Source organism: Dendropsophus ebraccatus, chromosome 4 (assembly GCF_027789765.1).
Source record: "Dendropsophus ebraccatus isolate aDenEbr1 chromosome 4, aDenEbr1.pat, whole genome shotgun sequence".
In the NCBI taxonomy this organism is placed as follows: domain Eukaryota; kingdom Metazoa; phylum Chordata; class Amphibia; order Anura; family Hylidae; genus Dendropsophus; species Dendropsophus ebraccatus.
In genome coordinates, this window is record NC_091457.1 from 32,927,615 (window position 1) to 32,951,539 (window position 23,925).

General features: G+C 45.0%; 2 protein-coding genes across 3 annotated transcripts in view; one reads left to right on the top strand and one right to left on the bottom strand.

Moving 5' to 3' along the window:
* Positions 1–1,097, bottom strand: part of DNAJC4 (DnaJ heat shock protein family (Hsp40) member C4) — a 22,231-nt gene extending 21,134 nt beyond the window's left edge. Inside the window, exon 1 of the mRNA XM_069968260.1 lies at positions 1,006–1,097. The gene's annotated coding sequence lies outside the window, so the exon portion shown is untranslated. The remainder of the gene's footprint in view (positions 1–1,005) is intronic.
* Positions 1,052–10,744, top strand: NUDT22 (nudix hydrolase 22). 2 transcript variants are annotated; one of them, XM_069968258.1, is made up of 6 exons: positions 1,052–1,143; positions 5,233–5,828; positions 6,132–6,239; positions 8,037–8,134; positions 8,224–8,317; positions 10,451–10,744. In XM_069968258.1, exons 2-6 carry the CDS (start codon positions 5,238–5,240, stop codon positions 10,550–10,552), a joined length of 993 nt encoding a protein of 330 aa, XP_069824359.1. In that variant the 5' UTR covers positions 1,052–1,143; positions 5,233–5,237; the 3' UTR covers positions 10,553–10,744. The 2 variants fall into 2 exon arrangements, with proteins under 2 accessions (XP_069824359.1, XP_069824360.1); XM_069968259.1 differs by lacking the exon at positions 1,052–1,143 and adding an exon at positions 1,328–1,407.
* Positions 10,745–23,925: the final 13,181 nt, after the last annotated feature.

Consider the following 23,925-nt stretch of genomic DNA (forward strand, 5'->3'; position numbering starts at 1 on the left):
ACATGATGTTGTATGGTCTACTACATGATGTTGTATGGTCTATTACATGATGTTGTATGGCCTATTACATGATGTTGTATGGCCCTATTACATGATGTTGTATGGTCTATTACATGATGTTGTATGGTCTATTACATGATGTTGTATGGCCCTATTACATGATGTTGTATGGTCCTATTACATGATGTTGTATGGTCTATTACATGATGTTGTATGGTCTATTACATGATGTTGTATGGCCCTATTACATGATGTTGTATGGCCCTATTACATGATGTTGTATGGTCTACTACATGATGTTGTATGGCCTATTACATGATGTTGTATGGCCTATTACATGATGTTGTATGGCCCTATTACAGGTTATGCTCCCATGGTGACCTGTTACTCCTCTGGCTACAGAGCTGTTCTACCTGCTCCTCATGTGTCCCAGCTCCAGGGGGGTATTCCTAGAATGCTGGCGCTCTGCCCACTGCCCTGGGACGGCACAATAAGGCTTATGTGTCTAGAGCAGGGGCAGAGAACCTTGGCCCTCCAGCGGTTGTAAAACTACAACTCCCATCATGCCTGGACAGCCAAAGCTTTAGCTTTGACTGTCCAGGCATGATGGGAGTTGTAGTTTTGCAACAGCTGGAGAGCCAAGGTTTCCTACCCTGGTCTAAAGCTCTGTAAATGGAGGCACAAGGGCACTAGGGGATGATAACGGCATGACTGGCTATGAACGTATTCCAGTGTGCCATGCCTGTCTGCCCACGATGGAAACCCTATGTGTCTCACCCATAAACCTATCTATTCATAGAACAAATACTATGACTGGCGGCACAGGGGCCTCCTATTTACACTGTATTTACATACAAAACAGTCAGCTTCCCCTTACAGATACGGCAATGCTCCCCCCCCGTAAACACGCATTACATAACAGCCCCCCATTACAGGCCACATAGGCATGGAGGAAACCATTTGCACATTACAGGGGGGGAAAGTTTACAAGTCAATCCCACTTACCGTCTTCACAGATGTCACCTTCGACGGGCCACGCATGCGTGAACCAGAGGTGCGTTCTGATTGGCTGTGATGCTCCTTAGTCGCCGGTAACGTTATCTAATAAGAGCGGAGGAGGCGGGAGCAGCGGCGCAGCAGCAGGTAATGAGGAGTCCGGTGTCATATCACAGAGACTATGTACCCAGCGATGGCATAGGAAACTATATGTATGTGTATGAGTAATCCGTGCAGCTGGTGTACACTGGGCCGGTGTCTGCGGGTGACGTAGAAGGGGAAGTTTCCATTGGCAGCTAGAAGGCCCCAGCTGCCTCCATTATAGCAGGGGAAGCGGCGCCGCGGTATACAGACCTGTACACGAGACTAGAACTACAACTCCCGGCATGCCCTGCCAGCCCGACTCATAGGGTAGAGCACATTGGGACCACAGGATGGGATTACCTGTATAAGTATTGCTGAGGGCCAATGGGTAGGGAACCATGGCTCTCCAGCTGCTGCAAAACTACAACTCCCATCATGCCTGGACAGCCAAAGCTAAAGTCCTGGCATGATGGGAGTTGTAGTTTTGCAGCAGCTGGAGGGCCCAGGTTCCCTTGCTTTATGGCTGTCCTAGGAAGAACCTAGTCTGCTCTCATAAGACTCAATGGGGGAAATTGTTTAAGGGCTTTGCCCCTTTTTTAGGTGAATAACTGGATTTTTCGCCCATTTTTAGTCGGAAGTTCTATTTCTGAACCAGTTTTCGACAGGCGAATATTTTTTAGGTGCGACTAGTAATTAACCCAAAAATTTGCATTATCCGGGATTTGTGCCAAATTTATCATTTGCAATTTTTTTAAAAAAATTGCACAAACTGGTGCGGGCCTACGTCTGGTCAGTACCAGAATAGTTTGTTAAATTAGTCCTATTCGGCTGGCTAAAAAAAGGACAAATACTCTGAAGAATAATTGCACGTTTTGGGCTATATAGCGAATGTCCCCCAATGTGATTCCCCCCCCCCAGATGGAGCCATTGAAATAAATGTAATGGCGCCCCCTGCTGTTTGTTTGATTTTGTCTCAGCTTGTCTTTGTGTCTATTACTGGGTGGTCGCACATGCTCAGTCAGACTTCTCTATACCCTTGTGCACATGCGGTAGAGGGGTTCCCTCCAATGTGCAGCCAGCCTATAAGCATCGTCGCACTACAAGTGATGTCTCCTTATCAGCACTGGGCACATGGGGGGGGGGGATTTATCGAAGGATGTAAGGGTGTAAACTGCCCACAGCAACCAATCACAGCTCAGCTTTCAGCTCTGGTAAAATAAGAGAGAGGCGCTGTGATTGGTTGCGGTGGGCAGTGTACGCCAGACTATATTTTACATCCCGTGATAAATCTGGGCCATGAAATAGATGTTTTGAGACTGAGAGGCAATAAAAGAACACCAGGGGGCGCCACACCACAACTGCAACATCTAGACCCTGTGGACAACACCTGTATCCAGTAGCTACACGTACATGCGGGGAATGACCCAAACATAGTCACTAGTTGACTCCATTTGGGCCATTTCAGTCAATAGGGCTCCTGTCTGTCCACACACATATACAAATGGCATTCTATTTTAAATATTGTCGACGTATAGCTGCCATAGAAGGCGCAAATGTGATGTGACGGAGGCCTTAAAGGGATATATACGTATCTATAACATTCATGGCATATTCTGTCTAATAGATGAGGGATGCCACTTACTTGTAATACCACACACAACCTGAGGACAGATGAGGTGCTATTTTTGGAAGAAAGGGTGCAGCATAGGTTCCATGTAACCTCTATAGTCCTGTATGTCTATGGGTCCTGTGAATACGTGTGATATATTCATCTCCGTGCAGGGACATTGCACACTATGGTATAAGCGGATTCAGAGGGTAACCTTACAGTGATTGTGTGGGGCGGCTGAGCACTATGTGTTATTGTTTACTAGCGGGTTAGTAACCTAAGGGGTTTTAGGTAACACCATGTACATGATGTGGGAACCTGTCATGTCTGTAATCTGTCTGGAATGTGAAGCACAGAGCTAGAAGCTTCTATCACTGTGTCACTAGACTGTAATAGCTGCACCCATCTGACGTCTCTTGTGTATGACGTATACTCTGTGTGAGGGTGTAGATATATATATCTGTCTTAGTAGGTGTGTCCTCCATATCAGCCATAACATTAAAACCACACTCAGTTCAAGTGTATTACATAGATTATGTCATTATCCAGTGACACTGGCATCAGTCAATGGAAGGACATATTAGGTAGAGGGAACAGTGAGTTCATAAAGTTGATGTGTTGGATGCAGGAATATTGGGTAAGGGTCCTATTCCATGGGACGATTATCGTTAAAAAAAACGTCAGATCGTTCGTAATTGAAGAATAATCGTTTTGTGTAATAGCAAACAACGATTAAACGACCAATGAGAAATCGTTGGTCGCTTGATTGAACAGTATTTTTTATTATGAAGCCGTGGAAGAAGACGGCTTGATCTATAAATCATGTGAATAGCCAGGTGCATATGCTTTCATAGGGAAGCGCACTATATTATAGACTATAGGAAAAAGACAAGCCTGCAGAGGGAGTGTGATGGGCAATGTTCTGCAGGGAAACCTGGGGTCCTGGCACATGGATGTTACATTGACTTGAACCACCTCCTTAAAGGGAACCAATCACCCAGAAAATCAATGTAAAGACAAGGATATGTGCTGATAGATCACCCAGCACACTTCCCAAATATGCCCCTGTAACCTCTGTGCCCCCCTCAATTAGACAGTAATCTTACTTTGTTCAGGTCACGCGCTGTATGTAAATTTTTGCTAACTAGTCCTGGTGGGCGTATGTAGTCCTGGTGGGCGTATGTAGTCACGGTCCGGGGGCGTATCTAGTCACGGTCCGGGGGCGTATGTAGTCACGGTCCGGGGCTGTAATCACGCCCAGAGGGGCGTGATTCGGAGGCTTGCGGTCCAGTGACGTCATCCGGCGGCTTGCGTTCCGCGTCGCGGCCGCGCTGACGTGTTCGGGAACCCGTGCATGCGCAGTACGTCAGCGTCGTCTCCCGCCGTACTGCGCATGCGCGGGTTCCCGAACACGTCAGCGCGGCCGCGACGCGGAACGCAAGCCGCCGGATGACGTCACTGTACCGCAAGCCTCCGAATCACGCCCCTCTGGGCGTGATTACAGCCCCGGACCGTGACTACATACGCCCCCGGACCGTGACTAGATACGCCCCCGGACCGTGACTACATACGCCCCCGGACCGTGACTACATACGCTCACCAGGACTACATACGCCCACCAGGACTAGTTAGCAAAAATTTACATACAGCGCGTGACCTGAACAAAGTAAGATTACTGTCTAATTGAGGGGGGCACGGAGGTTACAGGGGCATATTTGGGAAGTGTGCTGGGTGATCTATCAGCACATATCCTTGTCTTTACATTGATTTTCTGGGTGATTGGTTCCCTTTAAAGGGGTATTCCCATCTCAGAAAATATAGTTATACTTGTAGGGCTCGCCAAGTTATATATTTAGCAAACTGATTTGCTGCTCTTTCCTTCCCATTGTTCATAGCTCATTGTCTCGGTTACTGACCACCACTCTGCTCTAAAAGCAGAAACACAGATTTCATAAATTTCATAAAATCTGTGACAAATTGTGTATGTGTGAATGTCACTTATATTTACTTTCATAGATCACAGTGTTTGTATGTGGTCTATACATGGTCGCTAACATTATATGCATTTCTAAATTCAACTTATGTCAGTAAAAGATGAATTGTACTAGTAATAGAACATAACATCAAATACTGTGAAGAAGACAGTATTTATTTAGCTTCCCCAGGGAGAAAGTACTGAATGTGCCTGTACGGTGTGACTAGGTGGGGCAGGATCATCTACATTCGTATGGTCACATTCCATGACGCCTGAGTTAGGGGAGGGGTCAGGGCCTTATAGTCACTGTGGCTTCTACTCCGAACCATATGATGAGTTTGGCCTGATCAGAGGAGGAGGTAAGAGCTCTCATACTGTATTATGGCTTCTGTACTGATACATTATCCTCAGGGTTAATTTACTGCTGTTATAATGTAGAGAACTGTTCTGACTTGTTCTGTTTCTGCATTCGGACACTGGCGTCTATACGTCGACATTCAGGATTCTTTATCTAAGGATAAGATACTATTGTTTTGTGACTTACTTCAGTTTTGTGCCCGCTCCGCAGGCCACATGGATCCAGAGATCTCCATACTGTACAGCAGTCCTACCCCGCAGGGCATCCCTCAGCGTAAGGTCCACGCTCAGCTCTCCCCACTGTATCAGCGACGTCGCCTTCCTCCTCCATTAGAGGAGCAGATTCTTGCAGACTGGGAAGAACGTCAACGAAAGCAACCATGGGTATTTAATGGAGCAAAATTCAGGCTTCATTCTGTCTTGCCAGAAGATGATGCTGGAACAAGGGATAGAGATGCAGCCAAGCAGAATAAGGATGGACTGAGTAAAGAAAGCAGTGAGTGTGATGGAGGAAAGGAAAAGGGAGAAAGTGATGCTACCCAGGGTGAGGAAGGAGGGCTTACCCTACACTTGGCCCTAACATGCTATAGAGACTTCCTAGGAACCAACTGGTCAGGTGAGGCAAGTGCCCTACAAGAAAGGGGAGGACAAGAGTTTGGGGACCCTCAGGCTTACTTGGCACAGCCGCTTGGTGTAGGAGCTGCCTTACAGTGTAAAGATGGACTCTTTGTCATGCTGAGAAGAAGCCATAGGGTAGGAGAGGCGCCGGGTCTTCTTGATGTTCCAGGAGGACACCCTGAACCAAAGGTAACGTGAACCTGGAAATCATTGGGTAAATTGTGACATGCTACAAACTGCATCATTGTGTAGGTAAAAGGCGATGGAAGATTTGTCACACTACACGAGCAGTATTATATGCTGTTTTATCATGACCTACATGCAGTTTCTTAGCCACAGTACTCGTGTCTTTTGGGTCCTGTACCCAGGGACCAGGAAGCAGTGGCTCTTATAAGTGGCTTTTTGGCATGTATATATGTGACTATGCTGCTTACCACATACAGGAGTGAATCAGAACAAGTTTTAACTTTCAGTTTTTGTCTCCCATTTTAGGCTGTTGCTCCTGATATTCCCGAGGAAGAGTTGAGTTTGGACGTTTTACAACCAGAATTGGTGATCAGAGAACTGTTCTCATCCATTCTGGCTGAGATACGGGATGAGGTGAGAGTCTCTTGTATATTATATCTTGTATAGTTTATTATATTCTGATGAGCACAATATACAGCCTATTTGTGGTATCAGTTGTCCTATATGGTATGTGTGTTATAATATATGTGACAATATGACCAGAAGTATGCATTATGTGTGTAGAATTGTATGTAGGTACTTGCATCCCCACATTGTGTCCTCAACAGGAAGACACATGCAGATGAGGTTATCAGCCGCAACAAAATGTTTAGCCCAGGAGATCAAAGGATGCCGGCCTCCTCCTCTAGTGGATTAATTGCCCCCTGCAGAGGTGGAGGAGTTGGGACACAGTTTACACAGCAGTGCTAACCATCCTACCCCAGTCAACCACCTACCCCATGTTGTGCGAATCCAGACACTGTCTCCAGCTTTTACCCCTGGGCCAGTAAACACAATAGAAGTATTAGACTTCAAAGCTACCATGGTCATAATTTGTGTTGTATTTTAATCTTTCTGTATAATTTCGTCCCTTCTTTGACATCAAATGCTAGGATTTTAAGAGAATGGTATATAGCCAATTATTATTATTTCATATTCTGGTTTGATATGGGTAGGTTGGGGATAATATGAGTGGAAACCTGGCGGGTGGATAATTCTTTTATGAGGTAATAATGAAATAATATGGCATAAAGCGTCAATGTCGTCTTGAACAGTCTGGGTATTAATGTAATCAGCCAGTTTCCGGTCACATGACTGGGGGAAAGTTGAAGGAGGTGTGGCCTGGAGGGGCTGCCCATATGGAGAAGGCTTGGAGGGGCTGCCCATATTGAGAAGGCTGGGAGGGGCTGCCTATATTTCTCTGCTGTACCCCACACCAATAAGCTATTTGTTCTTTTCCCATTTACTTCTATCTGTTTGCATCATGTTTTATTTGTAACTAGAGATGAGCGAACCTCAAGCATGCTTGAGTCGATCCGAACCCGAACGTTCGGCATTTGATTAGCGGTGGCTGCTGAAGTTGGATAAAGCCCTGAGGCTATGTGGAAAGCATGGATATAGTCATTGGCTGTATCCATGTTTTCCAGACAACCTTAGAGCTTTATCCAAGTTCAGCAGCCCCAGCTAATCTAATGCCGAACGTTCGGGTTCGGATCGACTCTATCCCGAACCTGGTTCGCTCATCTCTATTTGTAACCTTTTTGTTTTATCTGACAATTACTTTTCGTATTGCACTGCACTATTGTGTATTATGGAACTTATACTTTCGGAGGGAGGGAATGTTGCCATTGTGTATAGTGAAATTAGTTTGGATGTTGGGATATAGTGAGATATCCATAATAGGCCCCTGTTGCCTGACAAGTACAGGTAGCGGCAGCAGCATTTAATTGTTGGAGATATTGGGGTGCGGGAAACCTATGTGAGTAATCTAGCATAATTCTGTCATCCAGAGGGGATTGAATATGAATGTATGTTGTAGATTGTTGGGCTCAGTAGTGTTAATCTCCCCAAATATGTGACCTGAGAGTTTCGATCGTCACAACATCGGTTTCTTTTCTTGCAGTTATATTAGTTTAGGCTTTTATCACTTTGCTTTGACCTGATAGCTTTGCTTAGGCTAGATGAATACATTGAAAACATATAAGATCTTGTGGTTTCCATGTGTAAATTCTATGGTGCCTTTTATATCATGTATTGTTTATCTGTAGTTTATGCAGTGACCATTAGGTGTCAGTATGGAGCATCCAGTGGCCTAGTTAGTAGTCTTCTGATGTACGCAGCCCAGTGACTTGTTATAATATATTCATATTGTATATGCTTTTACGTTTCTAGGTCAATTTACCAGTGTCTACCCTTAGTGAACCTCTTCTTTTGGGTATTGCTCGCAATCACACCAGTGCAGGCCGGCCTAGTGCTGAATTCTATGTCAAGTAAGACCAGATCAGATGCAGCTTATATTGCTCCTTTTCTCTTTGATTGTTTCTAATTTCTTATGAATTTGCTGTCGCCTTATTATCAGGTGCAGTTTGACTTCAGAGGAGGTGAAAGAAAGGTATTTGCAGGGTGGCCCCGAAGCACATGAATCAACAGAAATCATTTTTCTTAAAAAAGAGGTAAGTTTAGGGGTGTGTTGTATGTTTTATAGCATTATGTACTATGTGCATTGACAAAACATGTCTTTAAAGAATAATGTCCACCTGATGGCTTATAACCAGGATGTGCCATCTCATTCTGATCAGTGGTGGTCTGATCCTTGGACTCTCTGCATCCCTTTTACTGTTTTTCCTTGTATAATACTGGCATCTGAATGTTCAGACAATTGTTGGTTTTCAATGGAGTTATCCGCACCTCCCTGCACAGCCAGGCACCTGGGCACCTCTATACAGGGAAAACGTTAGAAGAGAGATGGCAATATGCTAGCACTGCATCCCAATCATTCTTAGGATTGTGGGCATATGCTTGCAATATGTCATGACAATATTAGATCGAAATACCCCTTTGAGGGTGCCTTCACACGTAACGGTTTTGCGATTTTTCAGCGAAATCCACTGCGGGGGGGGGGGGGGGGGTGTTACATACTCGCAGCGGAATGAAAACTCCGCTGCGGGTATGTAACCCCATTGAAAATCACAGTAGCAGGATTTGCTGTGGATTTTGCTGCAAACTCGCAGCGTGAAATCCGCTGTGAATCCATTACGTGTGAAGCTACCCTAAAGTTGTTTTCGGGTCTTATCTGACAATGTTATGGAATTCTCATTACATAATAAAACGTTTACTAACATTCAAATACACTTAATCTTTATTCCTTACACATTTAAAGATCTCATCTTGCTGTCACAGAGTGTCTTTCCAGAGTCTGAAAACTTAAACCAGCACAGTACTTCTCCCAGATAGTGATTTGCTATGTTGGTGTCCAATCTTGGCAGTGTAGAGTGGTGGGTGAAAAAAAAGCTTCTTTATTTCAGGGAAAGAACACGAGTAAGTGAGTCTGTATGTCTGTTATATACAGTACATCTGTAAAAGCTGGGTTTTTGCATTCCTTTTTTTACATCTGTTTTGTGCAGAAAACTGTTGAAAAAATGGATGTATTTGTGTACATCAGTTTTGATCTGTTTTTCCACGGAATTACATTATAAAAAGACATAATTTTTTTAGCATACACAAAAATGTGGTCAACCATATTAATGTGATAATGGATTAAAAATGTATGTTTTTTGATCCATTATTTTATAATGTATGTCAATGGAAAAACGGATGCACACGAATACCTCAGTTTTTTTTCATCCGTTTTTTTGATCAAACGGATGAAAAAAAAACTGATTAGAATAACATAGTGTGAACCCAGCCTTAAGGCCCTATTCCATGGAACAATTATCGGCCGTATTCGGCTGATAATCGTCCCGTGGAATAGAAGGCAACGATCAGCCGACATAATTCATGTCAGCTGATTGTTAAAGTCGTTTGTCTTTTAACATGCGTGGAATACCGACACCAGTGAGCAGGGAATGAGGAGCAAACGAGCGCTATCAGCGCACTGTCGGCCTGTATAATAGGGCCTTAAGGATGCTAATTGGTCTGCTGAACTAACCTTCACCTATAGCAGTCACCTTTACTGGGTCCTTACAACAGCTCCTGCACTCAGATGCCCTCAGGACTTACAGTAGAGCAGAACAGAATAACCAGTAGCACATAGAAACATAGAAGATTGTCAGCAGAAAAAGACCACCTCATCCATCTAGTCTGCCCTTTTGGTATTTACTTTCTTATTACCTTAGAATAGATATATATTTATCCCAGGCAGGTTTGATTTCAGGTATTGTAGATTTACCAACCATATCTGCTGGAAGTTTGTTCCAAGCATCTACTACACTTTCAGTAAAGTAATATTTTCCCTTGTTGCTTCTAATCTTTCCCCCCAACTAATCTCCTTCTACCAACATCGGACAGAGGGGGAAAAGGTGTGATCCTAACCTTGTTATATTAATGCCAAACATTCCATTTTGAGATAACAGTATTAGCGATAGACAGACAACCTGTCTTTCTACTTGAGATATCTGCTGTCTATAACTTTCCTTAAAAGGGGATCCCTACTTTTTATTTAGATCCCTTATTAAAATCCAAGAGGTTACTTCTTCTACTTGTACATCATGATACATATTCATCCACAATAAGCATGGTCAGCTCATGCCAAGAACAAATCTTTAATTGTAATTTATGTGTAATTTTTTGGATCTCTTTTTCTGCAGGATTTACTGACCATTGAGAATACGGAAATGTGGAAAGAGTTATGTCCTTCAGCAAAAGGTTGTGTGAAACTGTATCTTATGGTGCAGGAACAGAAGTCCTAAGAACAAACAGCTGTACCCTGTGGACATTGTTCTGCATGAGTAATGGTGGGAATGATGTTCCTACTTCTAGGTACAACATGGTCTTCCTTGTGTTATCCTTTGAAGACTCCCTGTAAATAAATAAGCACTCGTACACTTTGATGAAGCTTGTAGCATATTTACTATGTTTTATAATAAAGCAGTTTTTCATTATGAGATGTGTATATTGTTTTAGCTGAGTAAGAATGGTTGCAAATTTTATTTATGTAGTGTTCATATATCTCTTTTGGCTGTAACCACAAATTTACATGTATATCATACATTTGTTTCACACATACGTACTGGGGCTGTTTACTAAAGGTGTGCAAGACAATTTTTTCAAAAATTTGACAAACTTGTCATTTTTGTCCAAAAACCCTTTAAGTGGGTGTGTCATGAGTGTGTCCTTTAAAACCTGCCACAACTGACAGATTTACTAAGCATACCGTCATTTTTTCATGGGTTTTCTATTCTAAAAATCATCCACTTCTAGTGTAGGGGGATGGTTAGGTTTTAGTTTTGTCCCGTGGAAAAAAAAAAAAAATATTTACTAAGGGCATGCACCACATTACTGAATATGATGTGGGGGAAAAAAAACTATTCAACCAACAGCATAACGACTTTAAATTGGGGGATAGTAAATCAGCCCCACTGTATGGGCATCACAACACAAAGGAACAACTATGGGTAGCTTCACACGCATCGGATTTGCAGCAGATTTCACGCTGCGAGTTTGCAGCGAAATCCACTGCGAATCCTGGTAGTGTGAAGTTCAGTGGGGTTACATACACGCAGCGAAATCTTCATTCTGCTGCAAGTATGTAACCCAGCCCCTCTAACCGCCTGGAGCCTGCAGCATATGTTACCTGCTCAGTGCCGTGGCTGCATCTGGGACTCCTGTCGGTCCAGCTCAGCCAATCAGTGCACAGCAGCACTGATTGGCTGAGCTGGACAATCGGCACCCGGGTGTCTCACATGCAGTCGCGGCGCCGAGCAAGTAATGTATGCTGCGGGGGTTAAAGGGGTCAGGTTACAAACTTGCAGCGGAATTTTCATTTCGCTGTGGGTATGTAACCCCATACCTTGTGACCTTCACACTACCAGGATTCACAGTGGATTTCGCTGCAAACTCGAAGCGTGAAATCCACTGCAAATCCGGTACGTGTGAAGCTACCTTTAAGGTAAAACTGATCAGTGTGAAATCTACACAGACGCGTCTAAACATATCTGTACATTATTAGCTGTCAGCAGAACAGCTTGTTGATGGAGGGATAAGTAGCTGTAAGGCGGCTCCAGGCTGCTCATCCTCAAAAAGAATAAAATAGAATCTAATAGCAATTTTCAGCAAGACTCATATTGTCAGAATCTGACTGAAAGGTTGAAATCTGCAGAGAAAACTATACAGAAAGCTTAAAGCGTAACTGTCATTTCAGGGCCATTTTTCTGAAAACATTAAATATCAACAGTTCAAGCCATTTTAAGAAACTCTGTAATAGGTTTTATAAACCAAAAGAGTTTCCTTCTGGACTGAAAAAGCAATCTCCCAGCCTCCCCCCTCACATCAAATGAAGCAGGATTTCTGTCTCCATTATGTGGCTATGGAGAGGGGAGGGGCTGTTAGGAGTGACTGAGCACGGAGCAGTCTTGCAAAGCACAACACCCTGCAATCTTCTCTCAGTAAGTTCATAGATAAGCACTGACCTTTCTGACACCTGAATTTAGCGTTTTAGGTGCCCAGAGAGTCTACAAACAGCTGACCTTCATGTCACCTCTTCCTGCTCCCTCAGCCCCTCCCCCCTTCATAGGCTTACAATGGAGAGAGCAGAACCCGTCTTCACTGGCTTCTCTGTAATGAAGACGTGTTTGCCTGATAATGCACAGATAAGAAGTCAGGGGGGGAGGCTGGGAGATTGCTTCTTGAGTACAGAAGGAGGCTTTTTTGGCTGATGAAACCTATTACAGAGTTTCTTAAAATCGCTTATACTACTGATTTCTGCAATAAAAAAAAAACATGACAGTTACGCTTTAAGGTTGTCAAAGCAAAATCAAATTGTCCCGATCTACAAGAGTGCGCATTCGTCTCTCTCCAGCGGCTCCATAGGAATGAATAGAGCTGCAGGTTATGTGCTGTACCTATAGGTGTACCCTCCCGCAATATCTTACTTGTCCCCTATCCTGTGGATAGGCGACAAGTGTTGCCTCGGTGAGTTAGTGTTGCTTGGGCAATGTGTCACCAGAAAATTACCTATTGTTTCAATAATTTTTTTTTTTAAGTGTAGTTTTGGAAATCACAGGATGGACATGTTAATCATGTACAAAATGTTTAAATTTATTCAGTATCGAGTATGAGTGCTGCATGCAGAAATACATACAGTTTGAGAAAAGTATGAGAAAAGTTCTGCCACGCTGAATGCACTTAGGGTGCGTTTACACAGAAAGATTTATCTGACAGATTTTGGAAGCCAAAGCCAGGAATGGATTTGAAAAAATGATAGATCCCAGCCTGTCCTTTATGACCTGAACCCTGTTTACAGTCTGTTCCTGGTTTGGGCTTCAAAGATCTGTCAGATAAATCTGTCTGTGTAAACGCACCATTAGGCAGGAAAATCACTATGATTCTCTTTCAGTGATGTTCCAGATGTGCTTGATGTGAGACAAGTCTGGAAACACTGCAGATGGGGGGGGGGGAGGGATGACAGATTCACTTCACAGGAGAAGTCCTGCAAAAAATTTTATTCCAGTATTGTATTGCCCCCCCAAAAGTTATACAAATCCCCAATATACACTTGTTACAGGAAATGCTTATAAAGTGCTTTTTTCCTGCACTTACTACTGCATCAAAGCTTCACTTCCTGGATAAAATGGTGATGTCACTTCCTGGATAACATGGTGATGTCACGACCCGACTCCCAGAGCTGTGCAGGCTGTTGGAGAGGATGATGGCAGAGGGATGGTCAGTGTCCCTCTGCCATCATCCTCTCCAACAGCCACAGACAGGGAGTCGGGTCGTGACATCACCATTTTATCCAGGAAGTGAAGCCTTGATGCAGTAGTAAGTGCAGGAAAAAAGCACTTTATAAGCATTTTCTGTAACAAGTGTATATTGGTGATTTGTATAACCTTTCAGGGGCAATACAGTACTTTAATAAAAATTTTCGCAGGACTTCTTTAAAGCGAATGTACCACTAGATTCTAATGGAGCCGCATCACAGAGAGGAGGGGGTTTAATCACATTGAGGGCCGTCGGGCTGTCCCCAGTGCTCCAGGGCGGGCCGGTGCTGGGAAATAGACTGGCACTGTATGGTGCCAGGGCATCTCTGCATGGTGAGAAACCAAAGCAATGTACCTAGTGCCACTTTACTGAGACAGTACAGCGATGTAGCCAGTGATTTCATCTCAGTGCCTGTGACCAGTGGAAGACATCGCAGAAGAGCGCAAAGAGGTAAGCATAGGCTCTTTGTTATTTTCCATACAGCACTGACTGACATCATGTTACTGGGATACCATCGGCTAGGCACAGATGTGTTCTCGTGCTAAAATTTTAAGAAGTCCCACAAAATTGAAGAAATAAGAGAAACAGATTGCTGAACTCAGGGAGACCAGCCAAATGACAACACTGACGGCTGCTAGTGAAAGCGCTCAATGCAGTGAAGTCCTAGGTGCATTGCCCCCTGGGAAACATGAATATGCAAAAGAGGAGCCCGTGGAGCCTCATTGAAGAGTCTCAAAACACAGGACTAGCCAGATATCCCTCCAGGAAGGACCCAGCCAAGGGGCAGCTCCTGTTAGGAAACCACCAAATACACCATATTAAGTGGCCCTATAAGTCAATGTAATGACAAGGGATAAACCAAGGCCAGGTAACCATCCACATACAGCTGTTTCGGGGTGTTGCCCCTCATCAGTGTGGAGCAGGATTCTGGCTAGGTGGGAGCAATGCCTAGTAGAGCCATAAGAGAAACAGATTGCTGAACTCAGGGAGAACAGCCAAACGACAACACTGCCGGCTGCTAGTGAAAGCGCTCAATGCAGTGAAGTCCTAGGTGCATTTCCCCCTGGGAAACATGAATATGCAAAAGAGGAGCCCGTGGAGCCTCATTGAAGAGTCTCAAAACACAGGACTAGCCAGATATCCCTCCGGGAAGGACCCAGCCAAGGGGCAGCTCCTGTTAGGAAACCACCAAATCAAACCAACCAAAAATTGAAGAAAGGCAGGCACACTCACATCTCAACTGGAAGAGCCAGATATACAACGTACCCAGATTCCAGCCAAAATAAAAAGATGGTGGCCGTCAACAGGGCCTGGGAGCGATGCAACGGAGGCACCAGGATGGGTAAGTTTACTTTTTTATTATTGTTATTCCCTCCCCTGCTTCTTTTCAATTTCCTGGGACTCTTCAACTGTTGACATTTTATCTACTGACATAAATAAAATCATTACATGGCAGGTGTTCAGATGTAAAAGAAAAAAAAGAATCGGTTCACTATTTTGCATCTGAAATTCTATCAGCCCTGAAATATCCACAGCACAGCAATCTGCAGAGCCACGGGCAGCATTCCACTGCATTGTCGTTACATAGACAAGCTAGGAGCCTCCAGATGGAGAAGCTGTTGTCAAATAAAATAACCTAAACTGGTTGTTTGGTGTGTATGGTGTGTGGGGGGGGTTGGGGGTTACTGTGTAGTTTGCCAGCAGCAACTTTGGAACCCATGCATTCAGCCCTAATGATCTAATCCGCCATGTTACACTGAGAGCTCATTCTGCTGATTGTATGCAGCTTGCAGTGACCTATTTACCCTTAAATCTAACAGATCCGACCTTTACATATTACCAGCATAATCTGCCGATGAGAAATACTGTGGAGGATGTGGACCCACTATGCTGCCTAACCAATTTGGCTATAGGGCACTGCAGGGGACATTGAGTAGCCACCTGGTTTCTGTGGATCTGGACTTCTCTACAAGGGCTACCTTTAGGAGTGTTCCCAGTGTAGACTGGCTCAGACAAAAAGATGCCGGCACAGAGGGGACAGGCAGAGACGAGCCCAAGCACTGGCTGAAGTCTTCAGCAGGTAGCATATGTGTCGAGTCAGATATATGGTTCCTTCCACAGATGACAGTTATTGGAAATAATTTTAGAAAGAAGTTGTCTCCACCTAGGGTTACCTCTTCTACTAAACTAAGGCACTACAGTTTTCTGGTTTTCCTATGTATGTAATGTGCTTTACCAACAAGATTCTCTACTTGTATAAGTTGACACTTGTCTGAACATTGCACAGGTGCCTTAACGATCCAACACATGCAGTGTTCAGACAACTGATGAATAGGAGAAATCCTACCCAGGGGCATTCCTAATGGTTAGGAGGGCGGGGAAGAGGGATGGAGAGACAGTGCAAGCCTAGGGCACAGACACTCTAGGCCACGCCAATTTGATACAGGGCTGCAAGTTTAGGGTAGCTTCACACATACCGGATCCGAGGCAGAATTCACGCTGCGAATTCACAGCAAAATCTGCTGCAGAACCATTGCCCTTTATTTCCTATGAGAATACATACAGCGGGATTGAAATCCCACTGCGAGTATGTAGGTTAACCCAGCACTGGCCGGAGCATATATTACCGTCCCACTCAGCCAATCAGTGGCTGCGGTGGGGCAGCGCACTGGCTGAGCGGGACCTGCACACACCGGGAACCCCCGAAGCAAGCCGGAGCGGGGAGCAGGTACAGCATACTCCAGCCAGTGGGGGGTTATCTTACATACTTGCAGCGGGATGTCAATCCCGCTGTGAGTATGTATTCTCATAGAAAATAACTGGCAATGGACCCGCAGCGGATTTTGATGCAAATTCGCAGCGTGAAATCAGCTGCAGATCCGTTATGTATGAAGGTATCCTGCCGAACAGACCCCAGGACAGATCTTGGATTAAAAGCAGCTATCTGATGGTACAAATGTTTGGAGGGGGGGGCAGATTGTGGCTACAGAGTCGCTTTCAGGTCTATCCACTCTCTCCAGAGAATTCTCTGAAGTGCATACTAATACGGGTGCTCAAACTGATTGGGGCAACAAGTACTGTACAGTGGGTAGACAATGAGCTTGTCTTCGATGGGACAAGCTATTCATTCCCATAAGACAACCACCTGTGCTTCATTATTCCAGTCCAATTCTGTGGTAAGGGTAAAATAGCCGCTGCAGGGTGAAATCCGCTGCAGATACTTGCCCATGCATTTCAATGGGCTGACATACTCGCAACGGGATTGTCATTCCGCTGCAAGTATGTTAAACTCAGTGCTGTTAACCCCCACGGCCCTGGAGCATACATTACCTGCTCCACGTTCCTGCTTGCTTCAGGGTCTTCCGGTGGTTAGCCAATTAGTATGCAGCCCCGCCACAGCGCACTGATTGGCTGACCGCCGGGAGGCCCCAAAGCAGGCAGGAGCGTGGAGCAGGTAATGTATTCTCCAGGCCCGCGGGGGTTAACAGCACTGAGTTTAACATACTCGCAGCAGAATGACAGCAAGAAATCTGCTGAGGATACGTTGTATATAAATGCACCCTAGGGGTAATTTTACACACACACATAGCTGACAAATTATCTGACAGATTTTTGAAGCCAAAGTCAGGAACAGACTATAAACAGAGAACAGATCATAAAGGAAAGACTGAGATCTCTCCTCTTTTTAAATCCATTCCTGACTTTGGCTTCAATAATCTGTCAGATATCTGTATGTGTAAACACACCATCAGAAAGTCTGCAGATTAGTGGATTCTCAGAGGTGATAGACCCAGGATGGAGCTTCACCAGACAGCAGAGAGTTCGGAAACCCTTAGGTTGGGGTCACCATCAGTGTAGAGAGACAATGGGGGAAGTTTATCAAGGGCTTTGCGCCTATTTTTAGGTGAATAATTGTATTTTCTCCCATGTTTTGGTCTAAGTACTACTTATGAACCAGTATTCGACTAGCAAATATTTCTTAGATGCAATTTTTTTAAAATCTGTTTTGAGTATTTACCCAAAAATTCACAAAATCCGGGATTTGCACTCAATTTCTCATGTGCGCATTTATAAAAAATCGCTGGCCTGGCGCAGGTCAGTACTGGGTAAACAAAATTTTTAGCGATTATTTTTATTCACAAATTTATGAATAATTTGTTGAATTAGTCCTATTCGGCTGGGTAAAAAAAAAGATAAATACTCTGTCAACAAATCACACGTTTTAGACTCAATAGTAAATGTCCCCCAATATCTTTCCCCCCAAAGGGTTGATTCACATGCAGCAAATCTGTTTCTCAGAACTTGGCGAAGTGCTAACCATTGAGACAATCCCATTCAGATGAGTAGAATTACATTTCTACACCAAATATTCTGCACGTATATGTACCTTGTCCCTACTCCATGTTATACTAGTACAAGATGGGCTGGTGATCTGTAAATGGTTGCCTATGCTTACATAGATAAATGCATCACTTTTTCTTTATATTTCTCTTTTTCTGTTGGTTTGTCATTCCAGCAGCTCAGACAGTACAAAGGGTTGTTCAGGGCATAGGAGTTATTCTAAAGAAAAGCTCCTCTTCCTGTATATTCAATCCATATAATTCCAATACCATGTAGAAAGTACAATCTTCTTCATTCTCCAATGACGCATCATTTGACCTGTCCATGGAGGCTGGGAATTATCTCTACTTACAATAGCTGCTGCCGAAAAGAAATCCCCTGCAGATTCAGATAAGCAGCATTTTTCCACTGTGGATGTTTATTCTGGAGCCGCAGGCAATTTTCATTTACAATCTAGTATAGTGTATTTGAGTGCTGCCTGTGACGTAATATTCCTGCAGCGTACTAGGGATATAAACAGGACCGATGTAGCAAAAGAAAATACAGCCAGCTCACCGTTCCTTAGCAGTTCTGCGCACAATCCACTTCTCCACCAAGGTTACAGTAAAGTCCAAACAAACCAAAATGGATCAGCGCTTCTTGATTAATTCAAAGTTCCTTATTGAAAATAGCCGATAAAATCGAGTGAGTTGCTACAACAGTCCCAGTTCTTGTCACTATCAAGGGTTCTGTAATTTACAAAAATGCCACATACAGGCAGAGGGGGAGTTTAGACAGCGTTGCTGAGGTACAGCTGTTTTGCAGGATTATCCTGCTTCCTCTGGCCAGATCATTCTGTATTGAAAATTATTAGAAATAAGATACAAATGCATAGCTTTTCATATACAAATTTCATAGCTGACATTGAAACAGCTGAACTTGCATGTTATACAATGATTTACTGCTTCTAAGCAAAATTTACAGAAGTAGCATGAGGTAGGTGGTATACATCATAATCAGTTTGTAAAAGCCCACAAGCCTCTTCCTGTCCACCTCATTCAACCAAACCAACCTTACCCTAAAGGGTGTAGCGCTGCACGGTGACCACCACCACTGCGATACCAGTGTACATAGTGGGAGATATTAGGAAGAGCCCGGCACTCACCAAGTAGATTATGCTTCTTTATTGTAGTGTAGCAAACATATGGTACAGGGACGCGTTTCGGCCAAGCATGGCTTTCATCAGCTTAGGGGTGTACACCCCTAAGCTGATGAAGGCCATGCTTGGCCGAAACGCGTCCCTGTACCATATGTTTGCTACACTACAATAAAGAAGCATAATCTACTTGGTGAGTGCCGGGCTCTTCCTAATATCTGAACATTTTTCTCACCTCGAGCACCACCGCCACGGAAGTGCCGTCTTCTACATATTTCTACATAGTGGGAGAGACCCACCAGACAGGAAACCCCATTGATGCCAAAAAAAGCCCCCTGATTCTGCACCACCCACAGGCAATAACACCACAGTAACAATGAATGCTATTCCCACGCTTAGCGCTGTTCTTTTGCTGTGCGCCGGCCCGGCGCTATGCACTGGAGCAGTCCCGCCATCCCCTCCCCTCGCTTCTCCATTAGAATCCATTGATTAATCCACACAGCTGTGTCAGTACAGTAACAGGAAGCTTTTAACAGGTTCAGAGATCCTGGCATCAAATTCATAGTTCATGTCGGGAGTTGCCGATGCTGGTTCGCAGCTTTACACTCCACAGTGTCTGTGATTTACTGAGCGTATGAATGCGCCCTAACAGCGAACACAATGTAGTGACTTTTCGCTTGATGTGTAGAAAACAAAGGGCAAAAACATTTATTTAAAATAGGCCAATGTCCACACTACGAAATCTCGGAGGGAATCGGCTGCCGTGGATTCGGCAGCTCATCCTACCAAACCCACTCACTCTTCGGGCAGACAATGGAATCTGCCAAACCATAGAATGAAGCCTATGGGACCAATGGAGATGCGTGCAGCCACCAGCGTCCGCAAGCGGGGGCTAGCTGCGGAATCCGCAGCTAATGATCCAGTGGGATTCAGTAGTGTGGACATACCCCTAGGGCTGAACCTCAGGATATAGACTGGGAGCGGCTGTTGTCACATACTGATACAGATGATAAATGCAAAATATTTTAATCAACACTAAATAACAAATATAAACGATTCAAATCAACCTCTAAATGACTTACAACTGATGTTAAAAGGGCACAAAATGTTCTTAGATGAAGAAAAAAAAACACTAATCAGAGGGGTCAGCTGTAGCTTAAAAATTACAAAGAGCTTAATAAAATCTGTACAAAGGCAATAAAAGAAGCAAAAAAAAGAAAAAAAAATCACAATGAAAGGCAGGTAGCCAAAGATAGCAAAACAACCCCATGGGCAGCAAAGAACAACACAACCATGCTGGCACTGTGCAAATGTCCTGGACACCATAACTGACTCCAGATATAGAGCATTAGATATAGTATGCATGGAAGAAGAGAACGGAGGCAGAGCGCAGGCAGCTATGCATAATCTCTCTATAACTCATATGTGTACGGATTCTGCAAGCAACGTGTATGTAGGAGACTTGTTTAGCTATTTTTTTTCTATTGAATACAGGTTATTCAAGGATATAGTAATAATGTTTAAAATCACGTTCAATAAAAATAAAAATAAAAAAAAGGTTATGTTTTAAATATGTAACCCACACAATCAACACAAGAAGGGAAATAAAATGTGAACATAGAAACACCTCATCATACAGCCAGTGTGTGCAACCACTATAGAAGCTCCAATGTAACCAATAACTGCTGTGATGTAATAGAAGGGACCACACTCCCCCAGCACCCTTCTACTTGCTTCTCCAGTTTCCCCACTCCCCAGTGATTGGCTGAGTGGGCTGTCAGTGAGAAGGGGAACCCAGAGAAGTAAGAAGCTCCAGAGGATTGCTTTTTTATTATATGTATAGCACCAACTGATTCCACAGCCCTTTACATTGTTTCTCAATTTTGGTTCCTGTCCCCAGTAGGGCTCTCACTCTAAATCCACCAGTATGTTTTGGGAGGAGGACCTTGGTGGGATTTGAACCCCAGCACTGCAAGGCTACAGTGTTACCCACTGAGCCACCATGCTGCACAGACTGGTTTCTTTAATATTTTTTATACGTTTAATTTATTCTTACAGCAGATTGGAAATCTGCTGCAAGAATGGGCTGCCATAGACTTTAATGGTAATCAGTATTGCAGCAGATTTCACAGAGGGGTGGTCTCTGCGACGTCACAACCTGACTCAGAAATGCCAATGTCAGTAGCTGTAAATGACCGGCTCTGCAGAAGAAAGGGGTAGCAGATTTCAGACTGGATGGCACTACTGAAATCAGCTCGGCGGCACCGATCCGTGTGTGTGAATAGTGTATGTCAGCACATGTTCTGGAACATTTGCTTTCTGAATACTAATAAGATTTGCAGCAGATTTTAGTGTGAAACTTGCAGCGTGAAATCCGCTGCGATATGGTACATGTGCACATACCCTTATAGAGCCTTTAACACAGCTCAGTCATCAGGCAGGCAGGGAAGAACAAATGATCCTCAAAAGAGAAGGATTCATGGTGCGTTTACACCAGGGGTGGGGAACCTTTTCCATGTCGAGGGCCGGTCGGGCATTAATAAAATCATTCGAGGGCCGCATACTGTGCGCGGCAGTTAGTAGCGGGGGTTTGCAGCACATGGGGCAAGGCAAAGTATTGTTCCCCCAGTGCCCCTGCTATTTTAGTTAACCCCCAGTGATGCCCCTTGTAGTCTAGTTAACCCCCAAGTCATGTCCCTGGTAGCCTAGTTAACCCCCCCAGTGATGCCTCTGGTAGCCTAGTTAACCCCCATCAGGCATGTCCCTGGTAGCCTAGTTATCACCCCCATCAGGCATGTCCCTGGTAGCCTAGTTATCACCCCCATCAGGCATGTCCCTGGTAGCCTAGTTATCACCCCCATCAGGCATGTCCCTGGTAGCCTAGTTATCACCCCCATCAGGCATGTCCCTGGTAGCCTAGTTATCACCCCCATCAGGCATGTCCCTTGTAGCCTAGTTATCACCCCCATCAGGCATGTCCCTGGTAGCCTAGTTATCACCCCCATCAGGCATGTCCCTGGTAGCCTAGTTATCACCCCCATCAGGCATGTCCCTTGTAGCCTAGTTATCACCCCCATCAGGCATGTCTCTGGTAGCCTAGTTATCACCCCCATCAGGCATGTCTCTGGTAGCCTAGTTATCACCCCCATCAGGCATGTCCCTTGTAGCCTAGTTATCACCCCCATCAGGCATGTCTCTGGTAGCCTAGTTATCACCCCCATCAGGCATGTCTCTGGTAGCCTAGTTATCACCCCCATCAGGCATGTCTCTGGTAGTCTAGTTATCCCCCCCATCAGGCATTTCCCTGGTAGCCTAGTTATCACCCCCATCAGTCTTGTCCCTGGCAGCCTAGTTATCACCCCCATCAGTCTTGTCCCTGGTAGCCTAGTTATCACCCCCATCAGGCATGTCTCTGGTAGTCTAGTTATCCCCCCCATCAGGCATGTCCCTGGTAGCCTAGTTATCACCCCTATCAGGCATGTCCCTGGTAGCCTAGTTATCCCCCCCCATCAGGCATGTCCCTGGTAGTCTAGTTATCACCCCCATCAGGCATGTCCCTGGTAGTCTAGTTATCACCCCCATTAGGCATGTCCCTGGTAGCCTAGTTATCCCCCCCCATCAGGCATGTCCCTGGTAGCCTAGTTAACCCCCATCAGGCATTTCCCTGGTAGCCTAGTTATCACCCCCATCAGACATATCTCTGGTAGCCTAGTTATCACCCCCATCAGGCATGTCCCTGGTAGTCTAGTTATCACCCCCATCAGGCATTTCCCTGGTAGCCTAGTTATCACCCCCATCAGACATGTCTCTGGTAGCCTAGTTATCACCCCCATCAGGCATGTTCCTGGTAGCCTAGTTATCACCCCCATCAGGCATGTTCCTGGTAGCCTAGTTATTCCCCCCATCAGGCATGTCTCTGGTAGCCTAGTTATTAACCCCATCAGGCATTTCCCTGGTAGCCTAGTTATCCCCCCCATCAGGCATGTCTCTGGTAGCCTAGTTATCACCCCCATCAGGCATTTCCCTGGTAGCCTAGTTATCACCCCCATCAGGCATTTCCCTGGCAGCCTAGTTATCACCCCATCAGGCATTTCCCTGGCAGCCTAGTTATCACCCCCATCAGTCTTGTCTCTGGTAGCCTAGTTATCACCCCCATCAGTCTTGTCCCTGGCAGCCTAGTTAACCCCCAAATAAAAAAAAAATAAACATCCCTCTCACCTTTCCTCCGTTCCCACGCTGTCCAGGTCCTCTTCTGTCCCAGGTCCTCTGTGCCGGTCTTTCTCCTGCAGGCGGCAGGAGACTGAAGACACGCGCCGCTCTAGTGGGGAAGAAGCCGGCACAGACAGCATCCTCCTGTGTCCGGCAGCTGTCACAGACACCGGAGGATGCTGTGTATGCCGGCTTCTTCCTCCTTCAGAGCGGCGCGCATCACAGGGGAGCTGCGGGCCGGAGGTTCCCCACCCCTGGTTTACACAGACAGATTTATCCAGCAGATTCTTGAAGCCAAAGCCAGTAATGGATTTGAAAAGAGGAGAAATCCTTTATTAAATGTTCTCTGTGTATAGTCTGTTCCTGGCTTTGGCTTCAATGATCTGTCAGAGAAATCTGTCTGTGTAAATGCACCCTTAGGCTTTGTTTACACTACGTAAAAGTACGGCCGTTGTTGCCATCAGCAACAACGGCCATACTTTGTACGGGTCAACACGCCGCATGTTGTTTTATGGGATCCCGGCCGGAGGGTGTACACATCGTATATGCTCTGCCCGGGATCCCTTGCGGTGCCGCAAAGAACTGACATGTCAGTTTTCTGCGGCTGCAATTCAGTGAATTGCAGCCGTAGAAACCCATGTCAGTTCACACAATGAAGCGAGCGGCTCCGGCCGCTTG

Bases quoted from the DNA above. Each gene is read 5' to 3' on its own strand.
- NUDT22 (XM_069968258.1), top strand. From the start codon at position 5,238: ATGGATCCAGAGATCTCCATACTGTACAGCAGTCCTACCCCGCAGGGC. The intron at 5,829-6,131 runs GTAACGTGAACC...CTCCCATTTTAG, and splicing joins GAGGACACCCTGAACCAAAG to GCTGTTGCTCCTGATATTCC. The intron at 8,135-8,223 runs GTAAGACCAGAT...CCTTATTATCAG, and splicing joins AGTGCTGAATTCTATGTCAA to GTGCAGTTTGACTTCAGAGG.